Here is a 19,099-nt window from a genome sequence, read left to right as displayed (position 1 = left end):
AAAAAAAAAAAAAAAAAAAGGCAGCGACCATGATCGCTTTGTTCAACAAGCTGCTGGACTGGTTCAAGGCCCTGTTCTGGAAGGAGGAGATGGAGCTGACGCTGGTCGGGCTGCAGTACTCTGGCAAGACCACCTTCGTCAACGTGATCGCGGTACGGGGGCGCGGGGCGCGGGCCCGGGGCGCCGGCCGAGGGTCGGGCCTGTGTTGGCCCGCGCCGCGCCCTGGTGAGCTAGGGTCGCCGCCTGGCATGGCCGGGCACCGCCGGGCGCCAGGCGGGGGAGGAGCGGGGCCCGGGCTCTTGGGGCCTAGCACGGCCCGTGGGGGACCCGGGTGGCGCGCGACCCGCTCTCCCGCCCGGGCCGGGATGGCACGGCTGGGGGCGGGGAAGGGAGACGAGGACACGGGCTGGGGCCCTGGGACTGGCGGCCCCAGGGGGTCACGAGGCAGGAGAGATCCGCCGCCTGCAGAGACAGGCCCCCTCCGGTCCCCGCGCAAGGGGGCATGACGGGGCGAAAGTGCCCGGGCCTGCCCGCCCCGCGTCCGGAGGGTGGCGGGACCCGGCGGCCCGAGCGGCGTGGGGAGGGGGCTGGGGCGAGCCCGGCCCCACCCGGAGGCTTTAACCCCTCTCTGCCGGAAGAGGAAGCCCCGCGCTATTGAGGGGGAGGGCACGTACCCCTTGGGGCTGGTGGCATCAGCTGAGGCCCTTGGCTCCAGCCCAGACTCCTCCTCTCCGGGAACCGCGGCGTCTTAGCTGGGGGTCCGGGGAGGATGGCATCATAAAGGGAGTTTGGAGTCTCCGCCTGGCTCAGAAGTTGCCGCTGGAGGTGCCTTGGACCAGAGGACGAGTTGGAGGGGAGCTGCCCACTCTGGGGACATGCGAGAGAGTGGCTCTGAGGGCTTTGGGTAGTCGAGTCCGAGGTGGGCAATTTTCAGTCTTTGGCTGCCAGCGAGTGGTGGGGAAGGAGTTAAAGTCTGTCTCAAAAAAAGGGAAGAGGAGCTCCATGGGTGTGTGAGCTCAGGCTGCAGTAATGGCTGCGGCCTGCTCTCAAGAACCTGGCAGGACTGGGCGTGGGGCCGAGGGACGCTTGGGCCAGGGGGCGCTGGGGTGGTCCCGGACCGGCCCCAGTCTCCCTACTAGGGTTTCTGAGAACTGGGGATTGGCCACATACTGGGCCAAAACGCGTATCAGGAGAGAGGTCAGAGAAGAAGTATGGCCGGTCAGCCTAGGTACTCCCCTGCGCCTGTGTTGCTGCCCATCCTGGAGGAAGAGGGCCCCTGACGGATCTCAGCATCCCAGAAGGAAGGCCGCCTGAGGCAGGAGGGCAGAAGGAAGGCTGGAGCCTGGAGCTGCGGTACCCCATGGTCCCATGTTTGGGCACCGGCTTCCTTTTCCAAACATGCTTTGCGAATGACCTCTGCCCCTTCCTCCACGCCGTGGTTCCTGGCTCCTCATCTGGCAGGGCAGGACCTTCAGGCCCTTGCTGGGTGTTTTGGCCTGACAGGTTCCCTAGCCAGCATGTGCGCCTGAGCTCCCATCTGCCCAGGCTCTGGGCCTAGAGTCTGGCCCCCTAGTTAGATCGGGCATTGCCTTGGGCTCTTGGGCCCCTTGGGCAGGAGCGTAATGCCTGGACTCTGATCCTGCAGGCCCTGGTGGCATGGCTTCTAGTCATTTCGATCTGGGAGATATCTCCAGGGTAAGGCCAAGAGGAGGAACAAGTTGCTGCTGGTCTCGTGGCTCAGGCTGGGTGTCACCTCCAGTCCCCAGGGAAACTCTCCTCATGGAGCGGTTCTGAAAGCCATGCTCCTGGGCAGAGACCCACAGGCCCCCGGGTGGGTTCCACTTCCTCCCCTAGCCCTGCATCATATCCAAAACAGGAACAGAACTCAAGAGTCACAAATGGCACTTCCAGGGGCAGAGTTTCCATAAGGTACAGGGAGTGCGCCCCCCTCCTAACCCATGCACTCCCCTTTCTAATATTCAGTTTGCCACTTCGGCTTGCACCTCCTGAAAGTGCAAGCAAATTTTCCCTTTAAAGAGGCTTCCCAAGAAAAACCACCCCTTGTGGACTTCAGTGGGAGTTCTAGCATCAGGGGAACTGGTGTTCTTGGATTCTCCAGGGCGCCCGCACTGGCATTTCTGCCCACCTTGCGCAGAACTGCAGTAAAGTGTCTTTCAGAAAGAAAAGAAAAATTGGGACCCCTACGCTCTGTTCTGATGCCCACCACTGACTCTCTGAATCACCTTTGCCTGTTCATTTGGCAACTGTTTGTCTCCGCTTTTTCCCCATTTGGCTTTTGCTACTCGCTAGATGAGGTCTGACTGTAAATAGAAATTGAGTTGATGTGTCTAGTTGCTCAGCAGGCTGATGTGAACTGGAAAAAAAATTTTTTTTATTGAGACTTCACAGTGCTTCTAAGAACCTAAAACTGATCTCTTGAGTTCTGAAAAAGTTGTGATGTAGAAAGTAGATGTTTTGCCCAAGGGAACCAAGAGAGCCTTTTCAAATCTTTCAAGCCATTTCAAACCATTTAAATATGTAAAAGACTGTCATATGGGAGAACTAGTCTCAGGGTACCCGAGCCTTTGGAACAAGGGATGGGAGTTCCAGGAAGATGGATTTTTGCCTCATTATAAAGAACTCTCGGAGAGCTGGAGCCCACCCAAGAGGGAATGTGCCAGAGGGTATTCAAGTCTGAGACCAGAGGTTAGACCGCATAACTTTGGGGTTACTTCCAACCTTAAATGAGGAGCTTGTGAGATCAGAAGGCATTAGCAGGGAAATGAAGTCATAACCTGGTTCTAGCTAAGCTTTGGTTCACAGCTGAACTGGAAATATGGGTGCCAGGGAGCCTGGTTCCCTGGCGGTTCTCCTACCCAGGAGCACATTCGGCCAGGCTAGCCTTTTCCTTTACACGGGAGCCTGTGGGTCTTCTAGTTCCCAGAGATGCCAGATGGGTCCTCATGCTATATCCAGACCATTTCCAGGCACGCTGGGAGCCTTATTTGCCAGTCTCTAGGAAAGGAAAACCCTTCTCCCCATTTCACGGAAGGAAACCTTGAGGCTCAGAGAGGTTGAAGTGCCTTGTCCAAGCTTTTCCATGATGAGTGATTAACAAAAACTGGGCTTTCTTCTTCAGACCCTTATGTTCTTCATGAGCCCAGATGGGGGAAGTAGACTTTGGTTCAGCAGGTGCCCCCATCCCCACCCTGGCACCCTGCTGGGGTTTGGGACTTAGACTACGTGTGGTTAGGGTTTCTCTCCTTAGTGAGAAAAAAAGCCACCCTTCTTCAGGGCACTCCTTTCTCTCAGTGACTCCTAACTTTCAGGGCTCTTGGGCCCTTTCAATACCTGATAAAAATACAAGACCCTTAGCATGCCTGGCTGGCTCAGTCGGTTAAGTGTCCGACTCTTGGTTTCAGCTCAGGTGATGATGTCAGGCTCCTGAGATTGAGCCCTACATCAGGCTCCACATGGGGCATGAAGCTGGCTTAAGATTCTCTCTCCCTCTGCCCCCCACCCACTGCTCATTCTCTCTCCCTCTCTAAAAAAAACCAAAACACACGTTAGAAACCCTTTCCCCAGAGAAGTATCCATACAAACAGAAATTTTGCACATGCAGACCGGGTGCAATTTCGGGGGGTTCGGGGACTCTCTCAAGTCCAACTGTGGTCCACAGGTTAGGGACTCTTGCTCTTCCTTGTCGTGAGCATCAGTCAGGGGGACTCCTCACTTCTGAGGGCCTTGGTGAATGAGTCAGGGTGATTCCTGCAGATAAAAGGGAATCAATCAGTCTCATCCAGATGGGACCTTAGGAGTCTTCACTCAGGCCTACAGGCTCTGGATAAGAAGTCATCGTCTCCTACACCTTGGCTAATGGTCAGAGCCCCTGACTTCTTTATGTGACCTGAGGCAAGTTATTCCTGTCACCTAGCAGAAGAAAATGGCATGGTACAGAGACAAGGCTGTCACCCTCAGATTCAAGGTGAAATAAGCCCTATCTCCTGCATCTGGGGGAGAGGGGTGGGAAGAAGTGTTCTACGTGGGGGGTGCCTGGGTGGCTCAGCCGTTAAGCGTCTGCCTTCGGCTCAGGTTGTGATTCCAGGGTCATGGGATCGAGCCCCTCATCGGGCTCCCTGCTCAGCGGGAAGCCTGCTTCTCCCTCTCACACTCCCCTTGCTTGTGTTCCCTCTCTCGCTGTCTCTGTCAAATAAATAAAAATAAAATATTAAAAAAAAAAAAAGAAATGTCGTACGTGGGAACATGGAAATGACCTTGGAGGGAGCTTGGTCTGGCCTTACTTCAGGCCTGGGGCTAGTTTAGTTTAGAGCAATCTAGACATCTTGGAGACGATTTAGAGGGGGAGAAATGAAGACCATTAGAATTTGAAAATGGGTTATGGGATATGGAATTATAGTCAACGCCTGATTATTCAGCAAACATTTGCTAATGTTGTTAATGGGGGCATGGTTTCCCTCCCTGGGAAGCTCTCAGTCTAGTGGGAGACACATGAGTCCACAGGGAATGTAAAGTGCGGATTATCCGTCCTAACAAACGGAGTACAGTGCAAATAAACCAGAACCATGGATAATCCAGAAATCGCTTGGTATGCCATGCATTTTGGGGGTGACCTATTTTCCTTCCCTCAGAATATTTACTGCTAGTTTGAGGTTACTGCTTCCCTTGAGGTCCCCCGACTGTTTACTGTGACCTGTTTGAAGTTCTTTTGCTGGGACCTAATTGTTCTTCTCCCCTGGAGACTCAGTGCAGTAAAGGGGCTTCCCTTTATGACAGAGAGGTGTTGGTTAGGCCTTAGGAAGAGTTTTTTCTCGGTCTGGGCTGAGAGACTTTGAGGGGCCTGGAGAAAATGGGGCCTCTTGTTCACAGGAGTGCCATGTGGAGTGGGGTGGACACCTGAGTTGTTTAAGGCCATCCTGCCTGAAAGCAAGGGACGCTCAGGCGATGGCCCCATGCCCCTTGCAGAGGGGTGCCTGGGAAGCTCTGGCCTGGCCTCTGCTTTATTCTTGCAGCCTTGTGGCTGTGGCTGCCAGGGACAGCACATCCAGGTTCTGTCCATTGGCACCCCTTTTCCAATTCTGACTCTTCCTTGCAGTCAGGACAGTTCAATGAAGATATGATCCCCACCGTGGGTTTCAACATGCGCAAAATCACCAAAGGGAATGTGACCATCAAGGTGAGTGGCAGGAAGCCACAAACTCTGGGCACATACTCGCTTGGGGCCACAGAAGAGCACCTGAGTGCCTGCTGGGGTGGGGCACCCAGAAGGAGTTGGGGAGGGGATCTGAGACCTGTGGGAGGAGAAGCTGAACGAAAGCAGAGGCTTGGAGAAGTGGGAAAAGAGCTCAAGACTTCTGAGGCTGTCAGAGGGGCGCAGGCACAGGAGGGATGGACAGCAAACCAATCCCTGGGTGGGGGAGGGGGGCGGGGAGCCAAGATGGGTTTGGTTGCCTGCCTGCTGCTGAGACCATGTCGCCCTCTTCTCACTCAGCTCTGGGACATTGGGGGACAGCCCCGATTCCGCAGCATGTGGGAGCGCTACTGCCGAGGAGTGAGTGCCATTGTGTAAGTGCAGGGCCGGGCAGGGACTCAGGGCTCAGCCTCCCCTGGCTCCCCCCCCACCCCAGCCTCACTGCTTACAGGGACCACAGGCCATGGGCGCAGACTGGATTAATCACAGTCCTTGGTTCAGGATACACTGTCCGGCCCACGTGTAACCTGCCTTTACACTCGTGCTTCTGCTTTGCGCTTTGTATTTCATATTTGCAAAATACTCTGAGCCCCTCCCGGCCAACCCTAGAGCCAGAGCGCCAACCAGCTGAAAGTACTTATGTCTCCCTGCCTCCCGCAACCTGGAGTCACCACTATCCTGAATTTTGTATGATTTAAATGGTTTGTTCCCTTGCTTTTTAAAAATTATTTTATCCTACGTATATATGCCCAACAAAAGATTGTTTCGTTTTCATTGTTTTTAACCTCACATTTTCGAAGTATCTTGCTGCAAGAAAGTCTGGGGCTGCCTTTGCTATTTTCACTCAACTGTGGCTAGTCTTCTCATGCAGACCCAAGAGGGTCACTTGGGGAGGGATTTACACCTAATCTTAAAGGGCCAAGCTTCACCCCTCTCATGACAGCTTGTCCAGAGGGGATTTCCGGGTGACAGGATGATGGCAGACCGTGGAGGGAGGCCCAGGTAGCCCATAGATAACAGATGTGACCAAGCCCCAACAAGGTGTTTCCTCCTGAGAGCATGGGTGGGGACGGAGTTCCTGCCTCCCAGCCTGTGGTGTGAGCATGCTTGTTCCCACCTGCTGTCCCCCAGGTACATGGTGGACGCCGCTGACCAGGAGAAGATTGAGGCTTCCAAGAATGAGTTGCACAACCTACTGGACAAACCCCAGCTGCAAGGCATCCCGGTCCGAAGGCTAATGGATGGGAGGGGAGGGAGCCGCTGGGAAGTCAGGGCGGGAGGCTGGTGAAGGCTGGGGCGCTGTCGGTGTGGGGGAGGGGAAATGGATAACCTGGCACGCTGCCCTGGACCTAGTCCCTGTCCTCCCTTCTCTGTAGGTGTTAGTCCTGGGTAACAAGCGAGACCTCCCAGGAGCATTGGATGAGAAGGAACTGATTGAGAAAATGTGAGTTTGGTTACTCTTCTCTGTCCTTCCTCCCTGCTCCCCAAATTTCCCAGGCCTCCGAGAGACGCCTTGCTGCTGCTCTCAGTATCCGCCACACGGTGGCAGCAGAGCCCACCTCGCCAGGAGCCTCGCGCTCTGGGTTGTGGCTTCTTCAGCAAGAAAAGGACTCCGTTGCCCCCAGCCCCAGGCCCCGTGGGCAGTCCTAGCCTCAGCAGGTTCCACTCTGGTTTCCCCCCAGGAATCTTTCTGCCATCCAGGACCGAGAGATCTGCTGCTACTCCATCTCCTGCAAAGAAAAGGACAACATTGGTGCGCGTGGGTATGGGGGAGTTGCTGGCATTCTGGGAATAGCCACAGGGCGAGGGGGGGAGCAGGTAGGCACTCCTGAGAGTTCTAGCACAGTGGCTCTCAAAGCTGTTCCCTCCAGAACTTTCCCTGAAGCCCAAAGCTCAGTAACTCTCCCGGAGTGAGACAGGTATCCAGGAAGCTCAAATTCTGAGCTTTATGCCGGCTCTGCCCTAGACTGGCTGTGTGGTCTTAGGCTAATCGCTCACTTCCCCCACTGTAACATCACAGGGTTGGCTCAGGCCGTTCCCAGGCCCCTTCTGGCTGTGCCATCCCAGGGCTCTGTCTTTCACAGCACCCACACACAACCCTGCCACGCATCTGGGGCTGTTTGGAGCTTGATGGCTCTGGGCTTTTGGTGCCCTTAGAGTTGATCCCCAGTTGCAGTGTCAGAAGCCCTGGGCTTACACCATGCTCCTAGGTGTTTGCTCCCCACCCCCACAGTCGGCCCAGCACTGGAAGGCCTCTAAACTTCTCTGTTGCCCCCCACCCAGACATCACCCTACAGTGGCTTATTCAACACTCAAAGTCACGGAGAAGCTGAGACTGCGGTCCTTCCCCCTCGGACCAGGGACCTGCTGTCATCCAAACCGGAAGCCGAGCTCCCCGCCCACCCCGCCGTCCCCCCTAAGCCCGCCCCTCCTCACTCAGCGTGGGGAGGGGCCCTCTGGGGATCCCAGAGTCCTGTTCTGCTGAGGTTTGAACTCCTGATTTTATTGTAAAATAAACTGCTCCCATTCTGGTCCCCTAACCTCTGGCCCTCCCCCTTCCCTCTGCCCTTTGCCCCCTGCTTCGGTCCAGTCCCCTTAACAGCCCGGGCCCCACAGCCCCTGCCCTCCTCTCTCCCCTGTCCCGCCCCTACGCCGCCCTTTTCAACACTCTTCAGTTATCGTCCTGTGTGTACAGTATATATATGTATATATATTTTAATTTTTTAATTTAAGCAAAGACTAAAATCAACCATTTGATGCTGCAGGGGCCCGTCAGGATCTGGGAGAGGGGCGGTGTGGAAAGAAGGCAAGAGAGGCAGGGCTGGCTCGAGGCAGGTCGAGATTAGGAAGGTGAAGGCTAGCTCCTGGGGCAGGTACCAGCCTGGGCACTGGTGGCCGTCCCTATGTCCCGTTTGTTTCCACTTCCCAGTCGGGCTTGTCCCTGCAGTGCTCGAATGTCACAGGCCGACAGGAGTCTCCAGAGGCACCCCTCTCTGGCCCCAGTCTCAGTAGGGCCACCGGGCACACCTGAGTGCCAGAGACCACCGGGCCAAAGGGGCAGGGGGCCAGCCTCCACGCCGCCCCAGCAGCCCCTCCTGCCCGCCCCCGGCTCCCAGCTCCTGCCCCTTCCTAGGGCCCCCAACTCCATGGGCCACCTCATTTTCTGTTCTCATTTTGCAGAGTTGCACAAGGAGAGAACTCAGCACGGGGGGTTGGTTCTTTGGGTTTTGTTTTCTGTTTGTTTATTTGTTTAATTTAATGATTTGTAAAGTGATGTTCCTCTTCCTTTTTTACACTTTTAGCTCATATTTAACCTCTGTTTGGAAAATGATTCTTGTAACTGTACATTTTTTTGCCTCCTAACAACAAGAATAAATGACCGGTTTTGTGTTGGGGGGGTGTCCGGGGCTGGGTGTTTGTCCGCAGATGCCACGGGGGGACTGGCGGGCCCGCACCCTGGGCACGAACAGCCGCAGCGAGCGAGGCACGCGCTCACACTGGGCACACAATGGCGCCTCACAGAGCAGCCTCGCGCACGTGTGCCCGGGCCTCGCCCGGCCTCCTCCTCCCTCTCTCGTCAGACTTTCATGCGGTCTGGCTCTGAGCTTGCAGCTGCCAAGGGGAGCCCGCAAGCCTGTGGGCTGGGGTCAGCGTGGTGGGAGTGTGGGGCTGCCTCCCCAGGTGTGCCAGCCTGGGCCTCTGGGTCCCGGGGGTCCGTTCAGAACCCCACCTGCAGCCAGCGTTGGACAGAAGCTGAACTCCGTCCCCACCCATGCCCAAGCCAGTGACTTGTCTTCCAGGGGGAGTTCGGGCCTTCAGAGCCCGATGGCGTCCCTCCTCCCCTGCTCCCCTGCTGGTGTCAGTGCTACTGGTGTTCTGGGAGAGGCTGCCCCCTTAGCCCTCTGCCCAATCCCAGCCCTCTCCCCACTTGACCCCGTCCTCCAGAGCCTGGTCCTCCCTCCTCCTCGCCCACAGCTGCTGCCTCAGAGCCTTGCGGGGCTCTGCTTACCCAAATCCAGGGCCGTCTTGACCCAGTTTGGCAGCAGGCCCCGCCTTCCCCCTGCTCTGCTCCCCCTCAGCCTCCCTTCCCTCTGGAAAACGGAGAAAGCCCCTACAGCCACTCCATGCCCTCTGGGCCTGCCTCTGCAGGAAGAAGGAGCTGCGGTTTGCTAAGATCTGGAAACAGGGATCCCAGGGTTCAGAGTCCTGGGCCTGCCTGGTTGGCTCTGAATTTCACTAGCCCTTCTTGGGGCCCAGGCTTCCTCCTAGAGGCACTTCTAGCCAGAAAGGACTTGCCTGGAGATAGTTCCCCACTGCCAGAGGAGTCTGAGGAAAGAATGTGGATGGAATTTGGCAAAGGGAACAGAATGATTTTAGGGTGTCTTCCAGCTGTAAGGAATAGGAAATGTTCCCCCTGGCTAAGGAGGTCGAAGCTGGGGCCAGGCTGCCCCGTGCTCTCCCAGCTGCTGAGGTGGCAGGGGCTGCCCCGGGCCTGGGAGGCCGGAAAAGGCCTGTCACTTATACGGGGAGCAGGACAGGACGGGTGTCAGGGCTGACCTGCCTTTCCCCGTCCTGAATCCCCAGATGAAGGGTGACATTTGAGATTACGATGAGCTGGAGACCAGCAAGCAGGCGTCATCCTCCCACAGGGCCTGTATGCAGTAGGTGTCCGATAATGGCCTAAAGAACTTTCGAAGCTTGGACGGGGAACAGACTGTGTACATACGTAAATCCGTAAATCCTCGTGCATGGGACCCTTTGAAGTGCTAAAGCCTGGATGAGTTTTGAGAGTCCCCTGGCCAAGCCTACCTACTCTGTAGTACTAGAGAATTCGTTTCCCAAAAGGAAGGAAGAAAAGATGCCAGGCGTCATGCCAGATGCTTTATATATCTTGTCCCGTTCAATGACTAGTGCTCCATTGAGAGGGTTATTCGGTTTTACAGATGAGGAAACTGAGAGGCTCGGTGACCGCGTCCAGTCTGAGTGGAGGGAGGCGATTCTCACCGGGAAGAGCATGTGCTCTCGACCCCACAGTCCCAGCTGACGGGGGAGGCTCCATAGGCTCCGTTGGCTGCCCTCTCCCCCCCCCCCCCCCNCCCCCCCCCGGGCATCAGGGTCTGAGGGCTGGTCTAAAGTCTGCCCTGAGGAGAAGGGAGAATGTGCTGCCTCTGAGCATCCCGGCTCAAATCCACCACCCACCACTGTGCCAACCTGCCCCTCCCACCGTCCCAAGCCTGGGACCCCTAAGCAACAAATACCACATTGTTCCCCCAGCTGGCCCAGGCTGGAGGGACAGTGGCTCTTTCCCAAGGCCCTGCTGGCCTGCTGACTAATCTTGCAAGCCATTCACGTTGGCAGGCATGGAAGGCAGTGGTGGTGGCAGGGCCTCGGAGACACCACCCCCCAACCCCCTTCAGCTCTGAGCCGGCCAACCAGCAGGAGGGAGAGGCAGGGGTGTGTGGGGGGGTGCCCTCTGTGAAAAAGGCCCCCCAAACAAGATGCTGAGGCGCCCCCCTCCCCTTCCCTCAGCCTTCCATCCTCAGCCCTTTCCCGGTGCCAGACTTCACCTCACTTCACCCCGGGCCCCCTCCCTACATCCCATAGAAAGCTCCTGGTGAGTCTAGGACTGTGGGGTGGGAGTGGGGGTAGAGAGGGAGTTGGGGGCATGTGGGGGAAATGGCCCCAGAAACCTCAGTGCCGCAAGCCTGCCTTTGGCCCCCTCTCCAGCCTGTCCCCCACCCACCCATCTTAAGTTTCTACAGACAAAGCTGAGGGCTTCGGTCACTGTGGCAACAGGTCTGCTGAGAAATGGGTGGGTGTCATTCCCCAGCACAAAGAGTGTGCGCATGGCAGCCTCATCACTTAGCAACGGCCTCCCTCTCTCTTGGCGTCACCCGTCTTGGGGGTGGGTGCCAGGAAGAGAGAAAAGGCCATTAAGATCCCCAAGAGAGGGGGGGAAGGAGGCTTGGGTCTGGGCCGGACTGAGGCCAAGGGGTGTGGGTGGGGTGGACAGAAAAGAATGGGGCCCAGTGCACTCAGCAACCAGGGTCCCTCATCATCAGGGACTCTGGGACCCTTCCGAGGTCCCCGGCAGAGGTTCTAGATAGATCTGGCAGGCAGAAGTTGCCGGTGGGACCGAGTTGCACTCAGACGGGGAAGGGTGGTTCTGAAGGAAGCTGGGCTTAGGAGGCAGGGAGTGATTTGTGGCCTAGGCCGAGGTGTCCCTTCTGGTTGACCTCGGGCCAGCTTCTCTGGGCCAAAACAGGGTTAAGGGTGCCTTTGGAAGGGCCCCAGAGGGGGACCCGGCGGAAGTGGGACACCCAGGGCAGGACCGGCAGGAGGAGCTGAAGGGTCACTGGGGGCACAGGATGGAGCTCTGGCTGCCAGGAAGGGGGTGTGCTGGGGGCAGGGTGGGGGCAGACGGGGAACAGGCAGCTGGGCCGTCTACAGGCAAAACTGTCTGTTCTAAGAAACTGAACAAGAGCAGCTCTCAGGCTGGAAGCCCTGGGCTCACAGAAGGAAGGCTGCTGGCTTCTCTAAAACGGGGGCTTTGTGGAGAGCCAGGAGCAGAGGCGGGGCCTCCAGAAGAGAGAAGCTTGCAGCCTTTTGATTTCCCAAGGATGCTTGGGCTCAGGTTAGGATGAAGACTTAGTCTCCACTTCCCAAGCTCGCCCTTCCATTCTGCCCCTCAAAAGCCAGGGGGCTGTAGGGCTGGGTCGGACATCAGCCACAGGCCAGAAAGGGCCAAAGGTGGCCCGGAGGAATCGCCCTAGGGTCCCACCTGTCCTGGAGAAGGGCCAGGTGCGCCTGGGCACTGTCAGGGTGTGGCACAAGAAACTCCAGTGGGCACAGGGATAGTTCTACCTAGTTTATTGTTTTTGAAGAAGGGCCTGCTACAGGGGGGACCTACCAAGGGAGATGGGGACAGGGCAACCCAGGATATTTCAAAGAAGGAAGAGGAAGGAGAGAGAAACCCTCTGGAAGGAGGGGAGTTGCCAGGAAGAGAAGGAGGAGGCGTGCAGGGCTAGAGCAGATCAGGTCCAGAGAAGAGCCAGTAGGGCTGGCCCCTGAGGATCCCCTATTCTAGGATGGATGAGTGTCAGGGAGACGATACTTAGAGAGGGCCCAACTAAAGTACAGCAGATTCCAAGGTGAATTTCTGGCTCCCAGCTGAGGCAGGGCACGGGTAATTACTGAGAGTTTCTAGGCAGTTCTAAGGACCCGGAAGCATCACCACCCAGCACTTGAGAGCCCAGGGCTGGAAGGCTCCACAGAGTGACAGGGAAGGCCCTGCTGGGGGAGGGGGCTTTGACAGGCCTAACCCCGAGCCCCAGAGAGATGAACCAAGTCCACTCCGAGACAGCAAGACGGCAGAGAAGCAAGACCTATGGGGACAGAAACACCAGACCCCGGTTGGGGGACACCCTTGTCGCCCCTCCGCGCCCCCGCTCCCGTGCCTCCCCCAGGCTGGAGCCCGGCCTCAGCAAGGCGTGCCGAGGGGCAGGAGCGGGGGTGACTCCCTGGGCTTGTGGAAGTAGATGGAGGAGGGCATCTCGGTCTTGAGCGTGTGGTCCGGGCAGCCGGCGGCGGCCGAGGCCTCGGGGGCACTGCACTGCCCGCAGCAGCAGCAGCAGCAGCCCAGGAAGGCCCGGCCCAGCGGCCTGCAGACGCACAGCAGGAGCACGGGCGTGATGGCTCCCTTGAAGAACGCGGAGAACTGGTTGATGAGGCCCAGCAGGTCTAGGGTCTGGCGCGTGAGCTCCGTGGAGAGGTAGGCCACCACGATGTTGCAGACGTTCTCGGGGAGGGTGCAGAGGGCGTAGACCACGGTCAGGCCCACCACGGTACTGTTGAGCTGGCGCTCACACTGCTCGTGCTTGCCCGCGCGGCACTCCGGCTTCCTCCCCGGGGGGCCCCGCACGCGCCACGTCACCAGCTGGCAGGTGACGGTGAAGAGGATGGGCAGGCAGAAGTAGCAGCCGAAGTACCACCACATGCGGGCGTTCTGGTAGGTCATGACCAGCGAGTACAGCGACTCGGGCAGGCTCGCCGACGGTTTCATGATGCACGAGTCCAGGGTGCCCACGGTGGGGGCAGGCTCCTGCGACAGCTGCCACAGCAGGAGCTCGGGCACGGCCAGGATCATGGAGCCCACCCAGATGACGGCCAGCTTGGCCAGGATGGACTGGCATGGCTCGATGGGCCTCACCTTGGGCAGGGTGCTGGTGGCCACGTGGAAACGGTCGATGCCCAGGGCACAGAGGCTGAACGTGGTGACTCCCAGCGAGGAGACCTGTGGGCAAAGGCATGGAGGAGAGGAGCATGTGGTCAAACCCAGGGGGCCTGGGGAGGGTGCCTGGTCTCCGGCCTAGACGGGGAGCTGTGTGGTAAGTGTAGAAGTGATAGGAGCGACATTAAGCGAGCATTTCCCACACGTCAGGCGTCAGGCACTTCACACCTGTCACAGACCCTTGCCACTGGCCATCCCACACGGGAAGAAACTAGCTCAGGCAGGACGAGTGACTCGGTCAGTGGCAGAGTTGAGGTCCACATGCAGAGCGGCCCGACTCTTTTCACCCTGCTTCTTTGTCTCTTGGGTGAAGGAATGAATGGCCTGGGTCCCACAGACCCTCACGCTCTTTGAGACTGTGGAAGATCATCTCTAATGACGCATCAAGACAAAGACATAGAAGTTCTGGGTCTTCGCGGGTCCTTCCATTCCCACATCCCACTACGTGCATCAGGTGCAAGGCTTCTGAAACGTGGCTCGTGCACACACACTCACATACGCACTCACTGTCCCCATCCTATCCGGAAAAGCCCAGGGCCCGGCTGTGTGGGGAAGCAGCCCCCCTCCAAAACAGCCTGTGCCCACCCTCCCCAATGCTATTCACTGAGCACTCAGGAAAATCACCCTGGGAGCCAAGAGAAAGAAACCAGAACAGCAGGGGAAGAAAGTGCCAGAGAGAAGAGAGGAAGAGGAGAACCCTCCCAAGCTGTCGGATGATGCTCGACCACACTCAGGGACTGTGCTCAGATCCCCCCTTCTGTCCAAATTCTTCCCTCTTCCGGCTGGGGGAACACAATCCCTGGCTCAGTAGCACTGCCACCAAGTGATCTTTGTGAGAACCCGCACCCCTCCCTTGGCAGCCCAGGCCTGCGGAAGAGCAGTCTTTGGAGATTGGACAAAACCAAGAAACCCAAATTCCAAGTTGCCTTCTGCGGCTCCCTCTTGGGGGCTGTCCTGGGGTGGATCCTCCCTATAGAAGGGTTCTGGTGTCTTAACTCCTACTCCCTCACCTGGCCGAAAGAGGGGGGCTCTATCAGTTCATGACCATCTCCACCCTCGAGGACGTGTGGAGCCGGTAACCTAGGAGGATGGAGGCCACAGCCTGGTTATTAGATATGTTGAGACCCACAGTCAGGCAGGGCCAGGCGTCCATGCAGACAAGAGTTCCCATACCCTCCTCCTCTCCTGTTCTTAGACCCTTTCCTGGCAAAACCCAACACTTACTGAATTATTTCAATTCTAAGGACTTTGTAGATCTTACCCATTTAATCCTTCAAGAATTTATTCAGGTAGTTTTTATTATTATTATCCCCACCTTACAGAGGGCAAAACTGAGGTATAGACAGGTTAGGTCACTTACCTGGGTCACTCAGCTAGTGAGGGGCGAAGCTGGGTTCCTAACCTAGTCCTGTGTCCAGACTCTCACAGGGCACCTGGGCTCTGCACCCCACGTGAGAACAAGGACGCCGAGGCTAGCCTCACTTGCAGGATCTTCTTTCAGGTTTGAGTAGCTTCGGGCCCCGCTTGGGTGGTCTCCCTGGGTTGGGAAGGACATGGAGGGCTGCACCAACTGCTGAACCTCGGTCTGTCCAAATATGAAGTCATCACTAATACACAGGGAACTGGGGACAGAGTTGGGACTAGGGCCCAGACACCTGATCCTGATTCCTTCTCCACCCCAGGCAAGTCACCCATGTCCCACAGCATCCTCCACTCTCCGGAAGAGCAGCAGCCTTCACAGGGAGGCCAGTCACTCCAGTCCTCATGAGTACACACCCCCCTCAACATAGTCAAAATTTAAAAAGCTGCTTGCTTATTTTGTGCTCCTGTAGAGACACAGTGGCCAGCCTTCCTGGGTCTTGCCTACATGCCCGTAGATTGGTATGTTTTTGTAATGTTTTGATGAAGCTGTCTGTGTATGATCTACCCCTCCATCATCACCCAAGCACCTGTCTTAAGGTGGAAGTCCCCAGAAGTGAGGATGGTGGTTTACTTTAGAACTATGGAAGAAACCTGCTGGAAGGGCCATCTGGTCTACCCCATGGCTGGGGAGCTAAGTACACTGGATGGGAGGTGTGACTTTCCCAGTGATACCCAGTGTGTCAGAGACAGAGCTGACACTGAGCCCCCCACCCCGGGCTCCAGCACCCTTTCAGAGAGCAACGACCACCACATTTAGGAAGGGACTTTCGGGGCACCTAGGTGGCTCAGTCGTTAAGCGTCTGCCTTCTGCTCAGGGCGTGATCCTGGTGTTCTGGAATTGAGCCCCGCATCAGGCTCCTCTGCTGGGAGCCTGCTTCTTCATCTCCCACTCCCCCTGCTTGTGTTCCCTCTCTCGCTGGCTGTCTCTCTGTCAAATAAATAAAATCTTTTAAAAAAAAAAAAAAAGGAAGGGACTTTCCTTCTGGCGTTTGCGTTCATGGGGAGTGGACACTGACTCGATCTGGGGGAGGACTACAGGAAATTGAGATCTCCCTTCACGCACTGCTTGGGGAAGCAGGATATTCAGAAGTAAAGAGGGGCAGGGCAGTGGTAATTTGCAAAGAGGGAGAAAAAGGAGACATACGGGGGACAGAGCGATTTCCTGGGTGGACAAATGGGGGGGGGTAGGGCAGGAGAGGGGACAGCTCAGAGCAAAGAGAAAGGGGGAGAGATTCACCATGAGGCTGTTTCCGAAGCAAGAGACTGTGCTAGGGCTGGCCCCCAGGGCTCCTGCCCCCTCCCGGCTCCCCTCAGTTGGCTGCGTTTACCTGAGAGCTACCAGAAACCAATGCAGCATTTGTCTCCTTGCCCAAACTGGGGGAGAAGCGAGACAGAGCTCCAGGCCTCTGGGGTCCTGCGCACCCACATATCCCACTTCCGACAGCCCAGAGCCGAGCTCCAGCAGGACGCACACTCACCTCCAGGAAGGGCACGGCCCGGCAAGAGGCGTCACCCAGCAACCTCTGCGTGGTGAGCTCATTGAAGATGACGATGGGGAGGCAGAAAAAGAGGACCAGAAAATCCCAGAGGGCCAGGCTGGCCAGGATGGAGTTCCAGGCACTCTTCAGGTAGTAGCTATGCCAGACGATGCACATGACCGACAGGTTCCCCACGATGCCCACGGCAAACACCAGCAGGGCCAGGAGCATGATGGCGTAAGCGCTGTAGGAGCTTTCAGTCACCGGGTACAGGGGGTTGTGAATCCGCAGCCTCTGGCCCGGCGTCCCTGTCAGATTGCCCCGAGGCTCCTGGCCGCTGCCCGCGGCGCCCCCGTCCTTGTCTGGGTCAGGGCTGGTGGCAACCAAGGGCTTGGTGGGCTGCAGGCCAGCTGGGTGGATGGGCCGGGGGTACTCGGCCCAGTCCTCGGGCACATACTGCTGCACCCCCTTGGTCTCCTCATCCTCGGTGCCTCTCTTGGACCGGCTCTGCTGCTCCTGGGCCTCCGCCCTGTGCCGGCCCGAGGGCAGGGCGGCACCCCCAGAGACTCTGCTCAGCCCCACAGCCAATACCACGGCAAGAGAGATGGCCAGCGGCCTCAGCCGCCACATGGCCGGACGAGAAGGAAGCAGCTGCCCCCCGAAGAACAGGTGAGGGCGAGGGACCCAAGAGCTGGGCTGACTGGAGAGAGGCAGCTGGCCGGTTGGTGCTCCTCCAGTCAGGCGTCTGGCATCACCAGCCCGCTCCAGTAGACTCCCTCCCACCCAGCCGGCCAGGGGCTGGGCAGGGCCCTCTGCTGGACACGGCGCACTCTTTGCTGCCCTCACACATCTCGCCTTCCAGGACACTCCTCCTCAGGCCCCACAGGGCAGCAGCAGGTCCGACCTGCCGGGCCCTCAGAGGCCACCTGCTCCCACCACGGAAGCCAGAGAGGGAATGTGGCTGGCCTAGGGTCCCGCGACGTGCAGAGGCTGAGCAGGGACTGAAACACGGGCCTCCAGACGCGGCCTCAGGAGGCACTTCTCAGACAGTGTCTGCATTTGAAACCCGTCGAGAACACTCGCTGTCCTTTATCGGACACTCACTGGATCCTAGCACCTGGCTGACTTCCCTATTAACGCTCACAACCGCTCGACTGGGCGATTGCTAACCATGACCACTTTTCAGGCTTGCAGAGGTCCGTCACTTCGCACGTAGCTAATAGCTAATACACGGTAGAGCCCGGCCCAGGACCCTGATCTGACTCCAGAGCTTGTAACCCAAGAGGCATCAGTCCATCTGCCTGCCTCCTCGGCACATGGACTCCCCTCAGAAAGCAGCAAAATCGTAACTTTAAAACCACGTTCTGATCCAGACACGCGGTGGATGGACATTCGCATAACCAGTATTCGCTGGAGCAGCTGCTGCGCTCCAGACCGCCAGAAGACAAGTGTAGAGGACCTCTGCCCCCAAAGGGCTTTCCGTCCGGAGGGGGAGGAACGTGTAAATACATAACTATGATTCAGTGCGACAGATGTTGTGAAAGGCAAAGGACAAGACGCTGAGGGACCCCACAGGAGCCTGGAGGGATCTGGAAGGCCTTCCACACGAGCAGGCATTTGAATGGTTCCTGAGACATGACTGCATCTGCCAGACAGATGACAGGGAAGGCAGTGCTCCCCGCAGAAGATGCAGCAGGGCAACGGCTCAGAGGTGTGACAGGGACAACGCACCTGAGAGCCAGCAGGGATGTCAAGGAGGCTGGGGCACAGGGGACTGCAGGGAGAGAGCCTGGGAGCTTGGTGCGGGGAGCCTGGAGAGGTCAGCCGGGAAGGCACCGGGAAGGACTGTGTCTGCCAGGCCGAGGAGTTTCCATTTATCCCAAAGGCAGTGGAGAGTGTCACAAGCTGGGTGGAGGAACAGTGACTTGAGCAGGTTATTTTGAGGGCTCCCTGATGATCTGCTGGGGTCCCGGCAGGCAGCCAGGAGCAGAAGGATGCAGGAGGCCGAGAGGCAGGGGCACTCTTTGGCGGGGGGGGGAGGCAGCAGTCTGGAGGGTGGCAAAGAGCAGAGTGTAGGAAAACTGCCAGCACTGGGGGGCTCTGGCTGATCTCCGGGCACGGGGTGGACAGTGAGACATCTGTGGGGAAGATCATGGCATGAGGGTGGGAGAAAGCCTCAGCTTTGCACTCATGGAACCACATGGGCCATGGTCATTTGTGTCAAGATCTGGAAAGAAATGATCTGTAGCTCCTGAGAAAGGCTAGAGCTGGACGGGGAGATAGGAGGGTGGAGGCCCAGGTGGGTCAGGGGGCCAGAGAGAGTGTGAGCACAGGGAAGGAAAGGTGCAGGGTGAGGCCCGGGGAGCTCCTTCACCCACAGGCAGCCCCAGGAAGGGGCGCAGGAAGAAAATGGACAAAAACAAGGAAAGGGCCAGCTGCTGTGTCCCGAGCCTCAGAGCCGGAGCAAGGGAAGGGCAGCTGGACCTCAGGGCCTGGGCTGCAAGTCACTCACGCACTCAGCAAACATTAGTCAGGGCCTCCCAGGAGCAGAGCAACTTGGAAGTGACTTTCCTGGAAGACTTCCTGAGCCGGAAAGCCTCCGTACCCAGATGGGCCCTGACCTGCCATGTAAGAATAGGAATCGCAAGGGAAAAAGGAAGAGGAGGAGAGGAAAAGAAAAAGACTGATATACCCTCAGAT

At 57.6% G+C, this 19,099-nt stretch overlaps 2 protein-coding genes across 3 annotated transcripts; one reads left to right on the top strand and one right to left on the bottom strand.

The window, feature by feature from the left end:
- The first annotated feature begins 25 nt into the window (after window positions 1–25).
- On the top strand, window positions 26–8,603 carry ARL8A (ADP ribosylation factor like GTPase 8A). 2 transcript variants are annotated; one of them, XM_011218889.3, is made up of 7 exons: window positions 26–152; window positions 5,114–5,194; window positions 5,510–5,583; window positions 6,341–6,434; window positions 6,586–6,653; window positions 6,869–6,962; window positions 7,493–8,603. In XM_011218889.3, the coding sequence occupies exons 1-7, from the start codon at window positions 30–32 to the stop codon at window positions 7,718–7,720; spliced, it is 762 nt and encodes a 253-aa protein (XP_011217191.1). In that variant the 5' UTR covers window positions 26–29; the 3' UTR covers window positions 7,721–8,603. The 2 variants fall into 2 exon arrangements, with proteins under 2 accessions (XP_011217191.1, XP_002914640.1); XM_002914594.4 differs by having other exon boundaries at window positions 30–152; window positions 6,892–6,962; window positions 7,493–7,687.
- A 4,086-nt stretch (window positions 8,604–12,689) lies between these two features.
- GPR37L1 (G protein-coupled receptor 37 like 1) lies at window positions 12,690–17,227 on the bottom strand. Its single transcript, XM_002914619.4, has 2 exons — window positions 16,400–17,227; window positions 12,690–13,502 (listed from the first exon to the last, which is right to left on the bottom strand). Exons 1-2 carry the CDS (start codon window positions 17,027–17,029, stop codon window positions 12,690–12,692), a joined length of 1,443 nt encoding a protein of 480 aa, XP_002914665.2. The 5' UTR covers window positions 17,030–17,227.
- Window positions 17,228–19,099: the final 1,872 nt, after the last annotated feature.

The sequence above is a fragment of the Ailuropoda melanoleuca genome, chromosome 8 (genome assembly GCF_002007445.2).
Source record: "Ailuropoda melanoleuca isolate Jingjing chromosome 8, ASM200744v2, whole genome shotgun sequence".
In the NCBI taxonomy this organism is placed as follows: domain Eukaryota; kingdom Metazoa; phylum Chordata; class Mammalia; order Carnivora; family Ursidae; genus Ailuropoda; species Ailuropoda melanoleuca.
This window is presented reverse-complemented; position numbering and strand designations above follow the sequence as displayed.

Bases quoted from the DNA above. Each gene is read 5' to 3' on its own strand.
- ARL8A (XM_011218889.3), top strand. From the start codon at position 30: ATGATCGCTTTGTTCAACAAGCTGCTGGACTGGTTCAAGGCCCTGTTC. The intron at 153-5,113 runs GTACGGGGGCGC...TCTTCCTTGCAG, and splicing joins CCTTCGTCAACGTGATCGCG to TCAGGACAGTTCAATGAAGA. The intron at 6,435-6,585 runs GTCCGAAGGCTA...CCTTCTCTGTAG, and splicing joins CCCAGCTGCAAGGCATCCCG to GTGTTAGTCCTGGGTAACAA.
- GPR37L1 (XM_002914619.4), bottom strand. From the start codon at position 17,029: ATGTGGCGGCTGAGGCCGCTGGCCATCTCTCTTGCCGTGGTATTGGCT. The intron at 13,503-16,399 runs GTGAGTGTGCGT...CTTTGCCCACAG, and splicing joins GGGCCGTGCCCTTCCTGGAG to GTCTCCTCGCTGGGAGTCAC.